General features: G+C 28.8%; 1 protein-coding gene across 1 annotated transcript; it reads right to left on the bottom strand.

Annotated features, from left to right (window-relative positions):
* Window positions 1-3,980: 3,980 nt before the first annotated feature.
* On the bottom strand, window positions 3,981-18,470 carry LOC129910700 (glutathione S-transferase theta-1). The gene is made up of 4 exons (XM_055988188.1): window positions 18,085-18,470; window positions 4,464-4,747; window positions 4,265-4,400; window positions 3,981-4,205 (listed from the first exon to the last, which is right to left on the bottom strand). Exons 1-4 carry the CDS (start codon window positions 18,197-18,199, stop codon window positions 4,042-4,044), a joined length of 699 nt encoding a protein of 232 aa, XP_055844163.1. The 5' UTR covers window positions 18,200-18,470; the 3' UTR covers window positions 3,981-4,041.
* Window positions 18,471-19,990: the final 1,520 nt, after the last annotated feature.

Raw genomic sequence — 19,990 nt, 5'->3', positions numbered from 1 at the left:
AAAATAAAACTTTAAAAAATTAATAAAAAAAAAATTTTATTTATTACATTATACATACATTAAAATTTAATGCACACCGGGCATTAAAATGCATGAGTTAATATTTGTTTTTTTTTTTTAACAATAAAACAAAAACTACGTTTCCAACAACAACGATTGACTAAAAGAACCTCAGGAGAGTGCAAAGATTTGAGTTGAAAAGAAAAAAAAAATGAATGGAAAAACATAAAAAAAAAATAATATTCAATAACTACAAGAAAAAGAAAATTGTTTTTAGTTTAAAATACTACATTAAAGCTACATAATTAACAATAAAAAATTATTCAAATTTTACACTAAGAAGAAAATAAAAACCATTAATTATTTTGTTTTATATATTTATGTTGCTATATACAAATAAAGAAACTGCACAAAATTTGCTGTATTACTTAGTATGTATGTTTGTTATCTTGGATTAGGTCTATATGGGGTGTTTTTCATTTCATATTGCATTATTAATTTTGTATTTTATTTGGATAATGAAATCGGATTTCACTATTATGGAATATACAATTTGAAAAATTTTCTTTGTTGATAAATTTAAATTAAAAAAAAAAAAACAAAATACAAAAAATGTAAGCCCAATATTTGCTTCATCTTTATAACTGAATTGTGATTCATTTATGAATTGGAAAAATAAACTTAAACAAAAAAATAAAATAAATAAAAAACAAATAGTGATACCGAAAACAAAAATTATATATTTGGAAATACAAACAAAATAAATAAGAAAAATAAATTTTAAATGAAATAATGATATTGCTATTTTTGATAAAAACTAATTTGCAATGTTAAAGATTGATGGTATGCCAAAAATAAGGTTTGAAGTCGTTTTGAAAAAAGTTTCCAAATGCATTTTTCATATTGTTATAAAGGGCCTTTACGCAATTTTAAAATAAAAAAAAGTAAGCTTGTGTGAAGGTGATGTTGTTGCTCTTAAAAAAATTGAAGCTATGTAAGACAAATCTTTTTGGCCGTCTATGGTATTAAAATATTTTCAGGTACACTTTGTTTTCACTTCTCTATTTAGTGTATATGGTCAGTGTTCACCCATAGTCTTCAACACACACACATGCACACTGAGCTAACTCACTTTCATAGATGCACATAAACACAAATATACGCGTCCGCACACATTCACAGATACCACAATGTACTATGAACAACTTAGTCTTTAAAATTTAAATAGTTCACTGTGGTGTATGCGTAACTTTTTTGTACAAAATTGAACGCCAATCACTTATCTTTCAAATCAATGTGTGCAACTCATGTTTTATGCGTTATGGTTTTCTAAAAATATTCAAATATTTTGTTTTATTCGGAAAGCCCCAGAAGAATGCATCTTTGTTACGGAATTCGGAGTTTTGTGTGATTTGAACCCATTTGAATTGATATATGTATATATTTTTTTTTTAATTAACTACGTGTGGCTCATAACGTATATTTGGTGGACTCAGGAATCAATTCTGATAGCCGTTTTGAGCCGTCCTTGGAAAAACGAAATCGGGAAAGCTAAGAAAAATGCACATTTTCACATAAATTGAATTTTTTACACTAAACAATATTCAACCAAGATTAACTTTCTTTTACCATCCGTAAGTATTCAGTGTGTTCATTAGAACTCTAAAAGATATTAAGGACCCATAGGCTAGGAACACACATTCGATTTTGGTCAAGCGACTGTGGGGACAGTTTTAAAATTCGTAATCGCGGGAGGCTTGTGTCCTCGCAGTAAAAAACCTCTTGGGGGAAAGGGGCAAATTCTCCAACAAGAAATATACCTCCAAAATGTCGAAATTTCTATACATACCCATTTTTTTTAACTATACAGCGAATTTTACCGCCTAAAACCTAGTACTCAGCTGATGCGAAAAGAAAAATTTTCAAGTCTCTAAAGTTGTTAACGAAAATGCTAACAAAATATGATCGAGTATTCTGTCAAAGTCAAAATAAAAAAATTCAAAATTGATTTAAAATCAAGAAAAAACAACAGAAAATAATTTTTAACACAAGAAATAAATTAATTAAAAGTAAAAAAACCGTCAACACTGCTCTTGGAATCAAGAAAAATGCACAGGACAATAAAAAGTAAGTATATGTACATACAAATGAGTGAAAACTCTCCAATTTTTTCCTAGAGCTGCGTACTGAAAAACGAAAAGCAAAACGAAATTTTTCGTTCAAGCATTGAATAATTATATTATATGTATGTACATAAAAGTGACACCGATAGTTTCTAGCGCCAGAATATTTTTTTTCGGCAATCAGATGTATACTAAAAAATCCCCAAAAGGGAAAAAATAATAATTATTTTCCAAAAATTTTTTTATAAAAAATGAAATTTAACTTATAAAAACATAAGAAAACAAATATGAAATAAAAATAAATCGTATTGACACGTCGACATCCTATAATAGGAAATAGAAATGAGGAAATTTTAGCAAAAATTGAACAATATAAAATTTTTCAATAATTAGACCTTTCGGTAGTTGTTTCTTTTTTTGTGGTGATTCAAAAATAAAAATCATTATATTTTTTAATTCTTTGTTATTGAATTAGACCTTTCGGTAGTTGTTCCTTTTTTTATTTTAACATTATTTAAAAGAATATTATCTACACAATTATTGCGATTATAAAGATTGTGAAAATAAAAAAAGCGTTTTAGATTTCCTAAAAATTAATTTTATAGAAAAATATAGATTTTAAATTTTGGAAATTCCTTTTCCGGAAAACTTATGTATCAAGGGTCAGAATATGTTTTTATGTGCTGACCATTTTAGTGCTTTACGCGAAAGGTAAGTTCTGAATTTTTTAGTTGGTTATTATATATTACTACCTATGTATATATTCTTTAGAATGTATAGTAGGTATTTAAAACTTCTCTATGATTTTCCCTTAAGTTTTGGCTATTTTGGCTTCCTAATACAAACAAAAAGTAGATCTTTTAGAATTGAAAAATTTTTAGCGCAAGTTTTAACTCAGGAAAAATGTTTGAAATAAACTATACGAATATTTAATTAACATAAGTAAGTTAAATACTGAATAATAAATGTAAGCTAAAAAGTTTTTAAGAAATTAAAAATTAAATGATAGGCTGGTGTCTTCACCCAAAAAAATATTCAATGGTTCAAGATTTCGCTATGTTATTTTTGTATGGAAAATTTCGTTTTGCTTCAGCTGCGTACTAGATTTAAGAACAATATCCTTATTCAGCTGCTTTACTTACATAGTAATTTCATTAATGAATAAATGACATTTCCATAGAGAAATCTATGTTATACACTTATAATCAACTATTTTTCATCAGCAATTATTTATTGATGATTCCCTTCATTTGGGCATGTTTTTGCTCTGTTAAATGGACATCGAATTAATAACAAATTAATTTTTTATTTAATAGTGTTAGATTAAAGCACACACACGCATTTTTGCCTACTTTTAATCATGTTGCACCATAATCACGGGTGCGATTGGTTTCCTTGATACACAGTCTAAGTAACTTGTAACATCATTTTCGGATTTTGTCTCGGAGATTTCTTTTTGGAGATTAATAAGAAACAGACTAGTAAGAAGAAACTGATAGAAACTTCAAGTAAGAAAGTATCTCTGTCAAAACGAAAACATATAAAGACTTTTAATTCAAAACCTTTACAAAGACACTGAAAAATATTGATTTAAAGAAATTATTCTATAATCTGGTGACGTGTATTTATAACATAATTTTATTTATGCATTTTGCATATTATATTAGTTTTTATACATACTCCTACATTCATTACACCAATGAAAAGAAATATATTTCACAAAAACAAAAAAAAAAACATAAAATATACTTACAAGTTCATACAAAAATAACAAAAAAAAAAACTTAACCGAATTGACTTCAACATGAATTATAGAATACAAATAATAATTTTGTATTTATGTATTATATAAAGGTACTAGTTTTTAACTTAAATATTACTTAATTCTTTCAACTTAATATCCACAACATCTTAAATATTACTGCTTGATCGAAATAGCTTCATCTTTTACACCAGCATTTTTAAGTTTATGCTCGAATTCATCATGAACCTCTTTGTAGATAGGTCCCAATTCTTCTCGGACAATTTCATACCATTGAGCTAATTTCGCTCTGTTTTTGAATGGATTGTATCCGACAGTTACTAGAAGAAAAAAAAAAGTTATTCAATCTTGAAGAAAATTTGATTAAAAAAAAGCATACCAGGTTGATCAATTTCACAAATTGCTAAAAGATCTGCAAATGATACATTACGGCCCGCCATAAATTTGTTTGAATTTAGAAAACCATTTTCGAATTCTGTTATTGTATGATCAAGTCGTTTTGCTGCCATATTGATCTGGAAATAAGTCAATAAATCAGTAAATATTTGAAATGAATTTGCTTATCTAAGAAGACTTACATCATCTTCATTTGGACGGGTTTTGTTTAGAGTTGGCAACAACCATTTCACTTGAAAATAATTGCTACATGCTGGTCTCATGTTCGTTTGCTGCCATTCCATATATTCATCAATGCGACTGCGGGCCAAATTGCGGCGAGGATACCAATGTTCTGGGACTATTTTTTCTCGATTTAAATGTCGTAATATAGCCACACTCTCTGTAAGTTGGAAGCCATGATCGTTAATAGCTGGCACTTTTTTGAAGCGATTAGCTTTTTCAAATTCCTTTGTCATGTGTTCTCCTGAAAAAAAAATTACGAAAAATTAATATTAAATTATTTCTCAAACCAAAAACAATATGTTTTTAATTTTTCAAATATGCTCGAATTGCAACTTAACACGTAATTTTGTCTGTTCGTAGACAGTTCATCATTTCACAAAAAGAAACAATTTTTAAGAAAAATAAAAACAAGAACCGCCGTGAAAGGTGAAGCATATTCAAAACTTAACCAAAAATTAATTTGTGCCAACCGAAACTTGCGATGACCTGTCTAATGATGGGCTTCCCATGATGAGTTGTCATATGATGATGAGTACTGTGATATGTTGGGTTGATTCGGAAAAGTACAAATTTGGTAGAAAACCCAATTTTCTATACTCCCTTTTTTTTTGAAAGATCGAAAATATGCGGAAGAAAATTCGGAAGCAGAAATTTTTATATGAATTTTTTTCTAAAATCAAAATATTGCGAGATACAATTAGTCAGCATTATCGGTAAATGATATCCTATTGAAAAATTCTGTTTAGATCAGAACTTAACGAATTTATTAAGACCTTGAAGTTTTAGGTAATACTACATCCAATGAATTTGAAGAGGTTATTCTGAAAACTCTTAGAAAAAATCTAGAATACTGGTTTGACAACAAATAATGAATTGATTTTAAGATTTTTCTGCAAGACCATTGATGAAGACAAAAAAAGAGCTCGGAGATAGAACAGAATTTTGAGGCATATCTGCATTTAGTTTATGGATGTAAGACTTGAACCCACGCAATAACACTTAAAATTTTGAGGTCTAAAGAAAAAATGCAAGGTTATACGTATTTTTAGTAATTAACCGCGAAAACTCAAGACAGTTTTCTGAAGCAGGCTGCCTTTATTATTTTAAATGGTATCGTTATTGTTAAAATTGTCCAAAAATTATTTCAATTCAACTCATATTTGAAGGCTTATGGGTTTAAAAAGTAGGGGTGCTTGGGATCATTTTTTCTATTTTAAATGAAAAAGTATCTAGCAACTGATTTTAAATTAGACTCATATAGGTAATTGTAGAACTACATATACATAACGTTCTAAGCTTAGATTACTACAGGTGATTTAAAAAGCCATACACCCGTATTCTGCTATTCGATTCAGGTGAATCGAAAGATTTCCTTCCTTTACCACGTCAACATGGCTTTGAAAAAACGCTTAATTTCTAAAGCAAAAAGTTGTTTCCGTCTGTTTTGGAAATTTTAAAGAAAAAAAAATTGTTTAAGTTAATTTTAACCCCCATTTAAATGCTTCTTATTTAAGACTTTCACGTGAACCAAATAGCAGAATACGGCTGATAAAATTTTTATAATATTTGGAATACTTGTAGAAATGTATGTATATAGTTTGAATATGTACATGTATTTTTTGGGTTTAAAATCAAGCTCAAACTTTCAACTTTTCTGATATTTCTATAAACCTATATGTACTCGTACATATATTATAAAATTAAATCCGTTCAGTCAATTGGATGATGTCAATAACAGAAATTAAGATTGAGAGCTATTACGTAAGAGCAAACAGATATCTAATGAATGATGACAAATTGAAATCAATATGTTTGTTTTGGTTGCTTACTTAATAATATCAAGTCAATTCCGACAGGTACATTAGTATATACACTTGGTACAACGCGACAAAATATATATGTATAAACTCTGGCTTAATGTGACTGACTGCCATTGGAATTACTATTTTATTTTATTTTTTCTAATTTTGTTTTGTATTGAAAATTAAATGTCAAATGCGCAAATAACCGAGTCTTATAGAATAAAAAAAAGAATTAAGAAATAAAATATAAATTATCTGTATTGCATTAATCCGGCACGATTATTGCACAAATGTAGTTAGGTATATACGATCCGTATTCGTTCACCTGACAGACTTGAATAAATTATTTTTTTGTTTGCGATGTAGACAGTAGACACCTTCAATATTAGATGTAAAGGACAGTTATACAATTGTTAAAAAAAATTATTGTATTTAATTTAAATTTTTGCAGGTGGAACTATATTCCAGACAAAATAAACATAAATATGTAATCATTTTTAGCAAAAAACAAAACCGACTTCCATGGATTAAAACTGGGTTTTATGGTTTTTAAAATAGTTCATATGGCTAAAAGTGAACGAAATTGAAATGGGACCACACTGCAGCCAGTTTTCCAATACAAAAAGAATTATCAAAATTGATTCACTCAGTCCAAAGTTATGCGGTAACAAACATAAAAAAAAAAAATACAGACGAATTGAATACCTCCTCCTTTTTGGAAGTCGGTAAAAAAGGACAAATCCAGAAATAATTCGCATAGAGCTGAAAATTGGTACATAGCATTTATACGTCTATTAAAGTAAAATGTCAAAAGTCCTCAAAAGTCGAGGGTCTCGGTGGATATGTATGCAAAACATGTGTTCTTTTTGCCAATTTTCTTGAGATGGATGGATTCTCAAAGAATGATCTAGGATCTAGGTTAATTTGAGGTAAGTAGATAAAAAGAGCAAATGGAAGGTTCGAGAGGAGATATGAAGAAACTTAAAAATCTTCTAAAATGGGAATAATATTCCTCTTTAATTTTTAATTTAATTTTATTCCTTATTAAATATGTAGATATTACATTATATTTGGTCTTAAAAAGTCTTCTAAGACACTTCTTTTTAATAGACCTTTCTTTTGATGTCTAACTCGATGAGTTTGGTGGAAATTTTTCAAAATGCATTTTTTCCAGCAAGGGGTTAACCTTGAATTTTTTTTTCAAAAATCTGAAAAAAAAATTGTAATTTGTAGACCAAAATTCAAAGGCCGGTTCACTGGGAACTCACATCTTTAAACCAAAACTTATTTCGAGACTTTGGTTCCAAGTTTTCTGGTTCCGAAATGTTGAAAAAAAAAATATTTGGCTGCAAACAACTCAGCAGCTAGACCTCCAAAACTTGCTGCGGGGTTTTGGTTTCAAGATATCTGCCTCCGAGACAAAGAAGAAAAAATATTTGGATTCAAATAACTCAGCAACCAAAAATCCAAGAAACTTTTGGTTTTCAGTTAAGAATACTGCTTAAAAAGAGCTTTCTTTTGTTGTCCCATTCGATGAGTTTGGAAGAAATTTTTTCAAAATTAATCTGTGAGAATCTGTGAAAAAATGTTTGTGATTTAAGTACCAACATGTATAGGCCTATTCACAGTGAACTCATACCTGTGAACCAAAACTTGTTTCGAGACTTTGGTCCTCAGATATCTTGCCTCCAAATGTAAGCAAAAAATGTTTGGATGCAAATATTTCAACAATAAGACCTCCAAGAAACTTTTGGTTTTCACTTATAAAAAGAGCTTAAAAAACTCTTTCTTTTGATGTTTCACTTGATTCTTAAAGCCGACTTTTCACAAGTTGATTTTTGCTGTGCGGCGAAGCTTTTCGGTGTACGTCTAATTATGTGAACGTAAGCCGCACGTGATTAAAATGACAATTCTATAGAAGAATTCTAGTCGACTTTAGCCGTGCGACATATTGTTCGGCTAAAATCGACTAGTGAATAGTCGGCACAAATGTTGTGCAGATCAAAAATCAAATTTTAAAATTTTAAGCAACATTTTTTCTTTTTGTTATTTCACTAGCCAAAAAGAAAATTTTACCTTAATCGTTAGGTTTTGTCGATTTCTGAAAAAATGTAAGGCAGGATGTGAATCCAAAACCTCTGGCGTAACCAACCATCGTATTAACGGGAGGGACGGGTACAACAAATGTCGGAATGAATTGAACAGAACATACAAACTTAAGATCTATCATACCAAAATTACCCTATTTTGTGCTACTTGTGCTGTTTAGGCGTATGATATATTTTTAAAAGCTATTTTTCGTGGAAGTTTGAGAAGGGTTAATTTTTCATTGTTATACATATGTACGTCCTTATTTCAAAAAGAACTATTATAAAACCGATTGTTGTGTTTTTTATTCAAACAGGTTAAAAAAAAGAACAAAGAAGAATGCGACCTTTTAAAAAAAACCTAAATAAAACTCTTTTAATTCGATGCCTCAATTTACTAAAGACTTAACTGATCATGAGCCATTAAGTGCAACATATCTTATCGTTAAACTTAATTCAATTTTTTGTTTTTTAAGACTCGTATTTGACATGCAAATAATAATAATTAAATATTCTGTTTCAGTAATGTCTCTTACTTCATCCATGCGCATTTGTATATCTTTCTTTGTTTTGGTTTTGTTTTTTTTTTTGTTTTTGTTAAAAATAATAAAATTTAATGAATTATTTGTTTTTGCCGGTTTTTTGTTTTGTTACTTTGTTTTGTTGTCAGATTACGTTCCCATTTCCAATTAAGGGGCAGATGTTCTCGTTTTAACTTGGGCACTTTATTTTTATTTTTGAGGAAACTTGAATTTTTGACCAAAATTTGGAAATAAACCTTGATCACATCTTCATATTTTTTAAGCAATAAACATAAACAAAAACATCATTGCAAAACAAATTATTGTTTTCATTGAAGTTCTCCCACGATTTTTATCTCAAATATATTCAGAGAATGCATTGCGAGACTTAATTATTTATAGAACCTGTTAAAAATAAGTAGCTTTTTTTTATATCTTTAAGTATTTTGTATGTACATTACGTGCATACAATGTTGTTTTTATTAAACAGGCTTAATTAATTTGTTTTGATTGAAGTTTCTTATCACTTGACAGTTTTCGATTTTTTAATAAGTCAAGTTTTAGATTAACGTGTGGATACTTTTGAAAGTCATGTTGTTTACAAAGTATGGTTAAATTCTTAAATTATCACATTTTTATTCAAATTTATCCATGAAGCTGAAAAGTAATTTTAATTCCTTTTCATGGCATAATTTATAATATAACTGTAAAATGTTCTGCAATTTTTTTTTTCTTTTGGTTTGGCCATCTTTTGTAACTAAGTATTTTCTTCAAACAACAATATTATCAAAACTGAAACAAATATGAAATAGATGGATTATGTAGCTTAGAAAGAGAACTGACTTTTTATAAATGATAAGAAATAACAAAACAAACAAACAAATATAAATGATAACATTTATTGCAGCCTTTTGATTAAAATAAACTTTATATGTAAGTGCAATTAATAACATCAACTCAGATGGTGTGCACTTGTTTATCTAGCCACAAACAATATTAGATTATTTTTAGCAAAAAACTTTCTTGATTATTTTATTAATATAAACAAACTATCCCAACACAAATAAATACAACTACTAAACAAAAAGATAAATAAAGATTTTTTTGTTATTTATAACTTCTGCTACTTAATTTTATTTGTATTCATTTAATGAGGTGCTTTTATCTTTATAACTTTATTTACCTATATCTATAAGCTAATAAAATATGATGATTAATGAATAATAATAAACTGAAACATCAAGATAAAATAAATGACTTGGTTGAGTTGCATTTAATTGCTCTTAAAAATCTAATAAAAACAATTCTCGAGCTATTTCTCAATGTTATTAGGATTCCTATTCAATTCATCACCAATTTTGTACATAGTATCTAAACTAGAAAAATTCATCCCATTTTTTCGAAAGCGAAAAAGCTTATTAAATTTCCTAGAAAAAGATCTTGTGCAGTGTTGTTTGTATGTATGTGATACAGTTTATAAAATATCTATTGGCAGAGACTTTTTTTTCGCTTTTTTTCACGATTTTCTACAATTTTCGTTAGCGCGTTAATGTTAGGTTAGGACGTTAGATTTAATCAATACATTTCATTAGTTGTTTAATAATAAAACAGAACATACTAATGATACTAACAATTGAGCTGAACTCGAATCCAAAGTCAGAAAAAATTGATCATCTCCCGTTATTATTAGGACGTTATTCTTATGTAAGAAAAATTGTTTAAACATAAATCGTAACCGTTTTAAAAAAAAACTTTCCCTCGTTCAAGACCTGTTCAAATCTTTCCGATATCTTTTTTACTGTCCGAGATATCTTCAGTTGTTTGGATTATTATGTGGGCCAAAATACTTTTCGATGCCTAATTAGGGCAGTGAATTTTGAAAAAAAAAAAAAAAATATGAAAATTTGTATCAATATATTTTCATATTATATTTTAGTTGACATAGAATGGTTATAATTTAATCTATTATAAAATAACATTTGCACCGATGCGATGTTTTGTAATGATATTTCTATTATGACAGTTTGAACACAAAGTGATCAAAACCAAACAACTGAGTTACTTTACTGCAAATTTCATTTTTATTATTTGTAAAATCATATAATTAAGCTCTCTGATATTCCTATTTGAAACTATAGGAACAACGTAAGACTCCTATGAAGTTAAATCACAGAAAAACTAATTTCAATTAAATATTCTTAATAGTTTATTACCAAAAATCAGCTTTAAAACTTTAAATTTGTAAACAATTCGATCCAATTTTGGCCCGGAAGGAGGGAAAAAAGGAGTGGGTGGAAGAACTGTTTTTTACGATTTCTGGCAGAAGGGGATATTGACTCTTATGAAAACTGATTTCTGTACGTTTTGAGGGCGCATTTGGTTTTCCATTTTTAATTAAAGGTGAAGGAACAATAGTGCATTTTATTGAATACTATTTTATTATTTTAACAAGGCAAATCGTGGCAATGCTTTAAGATCACAATTATAAAACCAAAACCACATTGCAATTTTTTTTTTTTCAATAATTCCAACTGCTTTTCCTTTTTAAAAAAAACATAAATCGTAAAAAATAAAAAAAAAAACAAAAACAAAAATTTGGATGAACATTGTAATCGCTGATATATAGTTCGATAAGAAATATAGTCAAAATTGTACAGAGAATAAATCGGCTAAATAATCATAATTTTGTTTATACAATTTTTATGAAGGTACCTGCATATACCTACATTTGTGTATTGCAATAAATTTAATTTTGTTGTTTATGCAACCACAAATCCGATTACTCTCCCTACAAGATGTTATAATGCAATATCAATTTCTGACACCGCACAAGGAAAGAAAAAGAAATGTCATTCGCCCTTATAGCAGTTATCTTTCAGATCACATATTAAGTTGTAAAACACACAATGCTACATAAGATACTACGACTGTTTTGAACATCAGGGGTCGAACTACGGCATACGTTCGTTAACGTATTGACGCTATATGTCTCTATCATTTTCTTCTGATTAAATAGAGAGAGCAATAGTCAAAACGTTAACGAACGTATGCCGTAGTTCGACCCCAGTATTGTATAACTCAAAATTGTGTGATTGTGGCTTATTTGTCAGATAACTGCTGTGAACTTTACTCATTTCATTTAGAAATATTAATTAACAAATAACGAGCAATTTAATTTAATACCTGAGATATTATTATTTTCGATTTAATTTTATTGTGAAACAATAAAATCGCATTTTGTTTTTTTCGATAATAATGTTAATAATAATGTTCACAGCAACTGTTATTAGTTAAGAGAGTTTTCAAATCCAATATTAATATGGATTGCAATAAAACATAAAAAAAAGTATTTAATTGGTCTTTTTAAATGAAGCAACTATAAGCAGCTGTGCATAGTTAAAATAATCAATTTTGTTTTTCAATAGGAACACAAATTTGCATTTCAAAGCGGAACCTTTTTTTACCACCATATAAATAAATAATCATCAATGTAAATTTATGCAGACAAAATTTTCAAGCCCAAACAAACCAGAGGTCAATGTGAAGAGAACTCAACGATGGAAAATTTTTGAATCTATTACCTAAGTTGTCTTTTCTAGATCAAAAATGCAACATTTTGTATAGTGAGTGTCACGATCTTTAGGTGAATATAAATATTGTTTGATTTAATCGGAAAAACTCTTCGAAATCCGAACACAAACAGGTGGATCGACTTGGTACCGCTGCTGTTACCGCGAGATTCAATATTTGAAACTTTATAACAATGACCGATAAAATCAATTGATTTCACTTCAAATTCATAGATTAGTTTGCATCAATTTTCTCATTTTGTATTTATTTTATTAAAGACATTTGTATCCAATGAATCAAAGAAATTTACAAATGATGCTCAATTGAAATAACCTTATGGCTTTGGTATTTAAGTTATAGAAGTATCCCAGTTATTTTGCTGGGTTTAATTCTGCAATCGCAAAAATAGCTGAAATCTTGATTTTGAAATCCGAAACTTCAAACTCAAATATCTCCAAAACCCCACTAACGAATTTGAAAATATTTTACCCACGTAATGTGCTTACCGTCACCTTTCATTTGATACCCATTTCGTAAGTGAACACACTGGGCCCAAAAATGTGCCATCTCCTTTCAAAGAGGTCAAAAGTCTGAGTTTATGTTTAATCAAAAACAGCATACAATTACTCTGATAAGAAATAAAAAAAGACAATAAAGTAAAAAACATATAATAAGGTCAATGCAATCAAAATCAAAGTAAACGATCAACCCGTTGTATTATGACGTAAAAATGATGTGTCCACAAACAATGATGTCAATTCGTTGACGGATAGGTACCATAACACTCGCACTGAGGTGCGTTCTTTTTCTAACAATAGTTAACTATTGTTAACTATCGTTAACTTTTGTCGTTCCTAAACTACAAAATAGTTACGATTTGTAACTATTTGACAGATGAACATCGTTCCTAAACTCGTTTTGAAGTGTCAAATAGTTACAAATCGTAACTATTTCCAACTCACCTCCATGATATGAGTTGAACACTCATGAGATTGTTGATGTGTCAAAGTGGATGTTTTGTTTACAAAACCAACTTAAGGATTTTTTTCTTTTGGAAATAAGCGGAATAAAATGAAAATGAAAACAGAGTTTTGCAATTTTATGATGCAAGAGAATTTATTTTGACTATAAAAAAACATTATTTTTGTTATAATTACCTATGCAAATAATATTTTCAAAACAATTTTTTTTTGTGTTTGACAGTTTAACAATATCTAACAATAAATCGTTCCTAAATGATTTGTAAAAAAACCCAACAATTTCTAACAATGACACATCAACAATATTTTTTGACATAACAACGATAGTTGACTATTGTTAGAAAAAGAACGCACCTCTGACCCACAGTTTTGAGTTTTGATATGACGTTGCGCTGACAGAATGAGGATATTCTATTGATGACGTCAGGAATTCAACGCGTTGACCAATTCCCTTGACCGTGTAGTTCTATCAGAACACTTAAAGTAGAACAATAAAGTTAATTAAAAAAAGCCAATTAAATGAACGAAATACAGGAAGGCTGAACCCGAATTCAGTCATTGTTGAAATTTAACCCTCTGTCGGCACACGGGTGCGAATTTGGCAGGACAAAAATAAAAAAATTACGATTTTTCAAAAAAGTGGTCACAAAAAAGTCTCTTTATAAGGGTGAAAATATTTTTTTTTCGGAATTGTGAGTACAATATTCGAATTCCTCGGAATATTCTACATCAATTTCATACTTCATTCTCTATAAAATATTTTGACCGAAAAAAGTTCTAGCGACATAAAAAAGTATAAACCAAATTCGCACCCGTGTGCCTATCATGTAACAATAAAGAGGTGTGCCTACAGAGGGTTAAGACTGAGTTTATAAAGATTCCAATGCATGGACCCTAAACTCATTTCTGCTGGCGTAAAAGTTTTTAAGATATTGGTTTTTTAAAAACCGTCAATCGTCAAAATTGAATAATACTGTTTTTGGTACATATTGGAGTCAGTTGGAAATTTGTCATTTTGTATTATATGTTAGTTTGGTTATTCACTATAAGGAAACCTGCAATATTGCAACATCAAGGATGGGATTTATTCACGATTATGAACTAAAGGTGTTCGTCTTTAAGAGCCAAAATCAAAGAACATTAAAAACTTGCATTTTTGCCGAAAACTGAAAAAGGTCAACTGTACTACACATTAGAATCACCGTATTTGAAGCACGGCCTTCCTCTATATAGATTTGACAATGTTATTTGGCTGAATATGAAATGTGCAATAAACTTTGTATTGCTGACAACATTTTGAGATGTCCCTTAAATTTTAGTTTTTGAAATGTTAGTCGAGTCAAATTAGACATAAAATTTGTAAAATCTCGGAATCCAGGGAAAGTCGATGCATCTAAAAAACGAGTATAGGGCTGCATTATAAAAGGGTCAAATAAGAAAGTTAAAAAAAAAAATTTCACCGCTCTCGATTACAACAGTTTTTATGGACCGTTAACTGTCATTCCGTATGCAAGCGTCAATCGGAATTGCGGTCTCATTTTAGATTTTGATCAAACTTTGTTTAAAGCTTAAGAGTAGTAATTTTTGAATATATATTAAAAAATTACGTAATAATTATCCCTGAATTAAAAATAATTTTTGAAAAACTGGTAATTTTGCTGATTTTTCATGGTTTTTGACTGGCTCCAGAACCTTGGCTATTATATGTAGGAAGCTTATACTTACCAAATATTAAATATAGATATTTTTCAACAAAATAAATCTAAAATGAACTCGATGGCTGTACTCCTTATGCAAAAATTTTAAGTTCAAAGTATAGAGTATTTTAAAAAAGCTAATTTTTATACTGTCATTTTCTACGATTTGACTAAACGAAGAAATGTGAAACTTACAGTGTGTTAAGCTAAGAGTACGAACTAGATATACTATTAATTTCATGCTTCTATCTTATGTCAAACATAGTGCAATCATAGCCTTAAGTAGGGTTTTTTTGGCTTTTTAGCATTTTTGCGAATTTTCAAACAAGCGGTACACTAAGAAGATATGAAAATAACACAATTTTATTTAGAGGACTTAAAGTTAAAAGTTTCAACTTAACACACTGTTAGTTTCGTGTTTCTATCTTTAGTCAAATCGTAAAAAATCATAGTATAAAAAAATATTTTTTCAAAAAACTCAAAATTTTGAACTTAAAATTTTTGCATAAGGAGTACAGCCATCGAGTTCATTTTAGATTTATTTTGTTGAAAAATATCTATATTTAATATTTGGTAAGTATAAGCTTCCTACATATAATAGCCAAGGTTCTGGAGACAGTCAAAAACCATGAAAAATCAGCAAAATTACCAGTTTTTCAAAAATTATTTTTAATTCAGGGATAATTATTACGTAATTTTTTAATATATATTCAAAAATTACTACTCTTAAGCTTTAACATGGCGTTTCAAACAAAAAGATATCTTTAGTAGACGCAAAGCTATAATAACATAAAAATGACCTTCTGAAAAAGTTCGAATGCGGGTAGCGGGGAAACCACGCAACTTAAAATTAAATCATCATGGATTTGCTTCCTTATAGTCTTAGAATACATCCCTACAAAGTTTGATCAAAATCTAAAATGAGACCGCAATTCCGATTGACGCTTGCATACGGAATGACAGTTAACGGTCCATAAAAACTGTTGTAATCGAGAGCGGTGAAATTTTTTTTTTTAACTTTCTTATTTGACCCTTTTATAATGCAGCCCTATACTCGTTTTTTAGATGCATCGACTTTCCCTGGATTCCGAGGTATAAAGCTAATTTGACTCCACTATGTTAGCACTCTAAATTTTATATTTTTAAATTTGTGAGGGTTATCCAGACCTAAATTAGCCTGGGTAATAAACGTTAAATAAGGCAAATAATATTTATGCAAGTACTTTCAAACGGGTGACACGTTTTTGCAGGTATTAGCAGATATAAAAAATGGACTTTTCACTCCACCTTATTCAGCAGCTCTGCTAAAATCATCATTGTCTTCATTTACATGCAAGTCATAAGAAATGTAGGATGGCAACACTAAAAGCTATTTTTTTATAATAGCTGCGTTTTATTTTCCTCGTGATCGTGATTTGGTAACAAAATGTACTTTTCAAATAGATTTTTTAAATTCAAATCCGGAATAGCAAAAAAAAAAATGATTACGTCACGTTTCGAAGATACACATTTTGGAGTTGTTATATTTCAAAAACTTGACTTCATAGATTTTTTTTGAGTCCGGATTCGAATTAAGAACATCAAAATCTATTACAATCTGTCAACGAAAATATAAATTAATAGTAAGTTTTGTTGAAAATTGTAGTTTTGTATTGCTTCATATTTCATGGTTTTTTAATCTTTGTGTTTTTATTTTTAGTCCTATATTATTTGAATAAAAATTAATTTTGTTGTCTTTTAATCTACAGGGTGATTCAGGAAGAATGTGCCAAAAAGCTAGAGCGTGGTAGTAGATTGGGTCAAGACAAAATAAAATGGTGTGGGAGGGGGCTTTATTCTCCCTCTTTTCATGGGGAGGCGCAATTAAAAAAAAAAAAAAACTGACTTAATTTGGAAATACAAAATATTAGAAATAAACTGTTAACGTGCTATACCTTGCCAAAAACCTTGTATTTTATTAAAATTTTGTATGGTATAGTTGTAAAACCATTTTATGGTATAGTTGTTGAAAACTTAGTTCTCAAAATCAAAATTTAAATAAAAAAATTAGAAAAGAAAATTTCAACTAATTTTTTTCAAAATTGTTATTAAGGAACTGGTTAAATTTGAGTTAAATTTTGTTTGCAGATGGTTTTGTTTTTTTTTTATTAAAAAGGAGTATCATGGCAGGAAAAAGGCAGACAAAATTTTAAACAATAAATTCTTTTTTTTTAAATTATTTTGTTCACCTCAATAGTGTCAAAAATTTAACACGGATTTAACTATTTAACGCAATTCACACACGGCCTAAGAGCTAATTTAGATTTCTCAATTCGATGCTCTTCTTATTTGTTTTTTTATCAAAAACAGAAAACCTACAGCTAGAATCCTTAATTTTTCAAAAACTGTCCCATAAAATTTAAAATTTTAATAAAAGACTAGGTTTTTTGTTTTACAAAAAGATACAGCACGTTATTGTAGGTGTCAAATAAATATGATTTTGAGATGTTTTTCGAGATTAATAATTACACTTCATGTTTCGAAAAAATTCAGCTAGGTACATTATGACATTATCGTCAATAGACTTTTAAATTCTAGATATCTGTTTGGGTCACTATCTTAACTCATACTTAATCTGAATATTTAAGTACTCTATAAAAGATGGAAAAACAAAAAAGTTTGCGAGTTCAAAATTTACGTTGCAGTTCACTAAGTTCAACTTTGAAAAAATGCGGTCAATGCTTTGCAGACATTCAAAAACTACGCATTTTATATTAAAGCAACTCAACAAAAACTGTTACAAAAAAAAACTAAATTTAATTGATTTTTCCTGTTGAAATTACTTCAAAATTTAACATCACTTTGTAATTATTGCTAATTATTTATTTAAAAAGTATCACGCCATATATTACTCAATTCATAGAATTAAACTAATTATTTACCTTTAAGTAAATTCACCGGAATAGCTTCGTATGGAATTTTTGCTGCTTCCAAAAGAATATACAAAGCTCGACATGGTTGTGATAGAACATCAAAATAAAACTTTATGGGCTGCATTTTAACTAAGCTTGTTTTTTTTTTTAATGGTTATTAATACGATTTATAGTTATTATTTACAATATTTTCAAAGCAAAACAAAAAACACAAATAAAACTCTCTATACGTTGGAAAAACTTGATCTGGAATCGAGTAAGGTTTATTTGAAACTAAACAGTAATCAGTACTGACAAACGCTTAAAACCTCATTCGATCAAGACTGGTGCAGCAACTTTTGGCACATAAGTTAGGTGCGGGCGCGGCCGGCGCGGCACGCTTTGGTTATCAACGTCAACACCGCAAACAAATAACATTGCCGCTGTGCAGCGAATAGAGTGAAGAATATCAAACGAAGATGGAATCAAAACAAACCCATATCAATTCCCTTGTTTATGGGAAAAACAAAAACAGATACCTATAAAACCTACCTACCTACCTACTACTCAACAGGCCTACATTTATGAGGTCATTCATTCAGCTAACTTAATGCATTTCTTAGCTAAGCCGAAGAACTTTCGCTCATTACAAGCACGTAGCTAAACTAGTTGTGAGGGAGGGGCTTCAAACAAAATTTCATACAAATAAAACATTTGAAATCAAAAAAATTTTAAATAAATTTTCAATTTTGGTTTGTTGAACTTGATTTATAAGATTCCATAATTGATTCAAAATTTTGTTGGCACATAGGGGCAGGGGTCCTTACCTATAGCAGTAAAAATGTGAGTGAATCGTCAGCATTGAGCGGGTTCTAGCACTCACTTGCAGGCGATTGGTCACAATGGGCCCAAATGACCATTTGCGCCTCAAAAATGTTTTTTATTAATTTGTAATTTTTGGAAATTTCTTTACGGAAATGAATCAAGGGAAAGTCAATCTATATGTTTTCATTGAAAATTGGTTTTTAAAATGAGTTCCTCTATTACAAAATTGTATCGGAAGTATCCACTTGAAAATACTTTGTTTGAGTAACAAAATAAAGCAATTCTTCAAAATTGAAAATTATATTTGAATAAATTATATAAGTGTTGTATGTCGTTGGAAAGCTTATTTTAACTGCTATTTATATTGCTGAAAATAAAAATTAAAATAAATAAATTTTTAATTAAAATTATTTTTTTCACACAATAAACTTTTATTTGCTGTTTTTGAATTGCGAATTGAGTTTTAAATGTTTCCGCTGTCTACATTTCTACACATTTTTTTTCTTTGGTTTATGTACTATCTTTGGTTTATGTACTAAAAGATACAAAAAGAATTGGCTGCTTATATCTGCTTTTCTTTGATAGAGAACGATATATCTTTCGATTAACACAGTACAAAAAAACGTATTTTGGTGCATTCTGACCTGTTTGAATACATATCTTGAGTTCTATTGTTCGCACTGTCAAGATTTTCAAAAGAGCCGTTTAAAGTATTTAACTAAGAAGGATTTTCAAAAAATTGACAACCAGTTTTTTGTGATTTTTGTTTTCTCTTTTCCCAAATACGGAGTTTTTCGACTATTTCACTTTGCCTTAAAAACGACTTTATTTAAAATGTGTATAATCAATATTTTTTCTATATTTTTCAAATAAAATACCTCTCTTTAATTTCAAATAACGTAACACAAACAAATTACACTGAAATTTATTTTTTTATACTCATAAAAATAGTTAAGTAATTTTAAGACTCAAAAGGAAGACCTTAATAATTAAGAAACCAGTTTTAAAATACAGATTTTTGAGACGTTCTAGCCAAGTCAAAATCGTATATAGCTTTGAATAAACTTTTTATACTTAAATAAAAAATATTAGCTAAAAAACAGTGTGTCAA

This window comes from Episyrphus balteatus, chromosome 2, assembly GCF_945859705.1.
Source record: "Episyrphus balteatus chromosome 2, idEpiBalt1.1, whole genome shotgun sequence".
In the NCBI taxonomy this organism is placed as follows: Eukaryota; Metazoa; Arthropoda; class Insecta; order Diptera; family Syrphidae; genus Episyrphus; species Episyrphus balteatus.
Note: the sequence above shows the minus strand (reverse complement) of the source record. Positions and strands in the feature narration are given on the sequence as shown.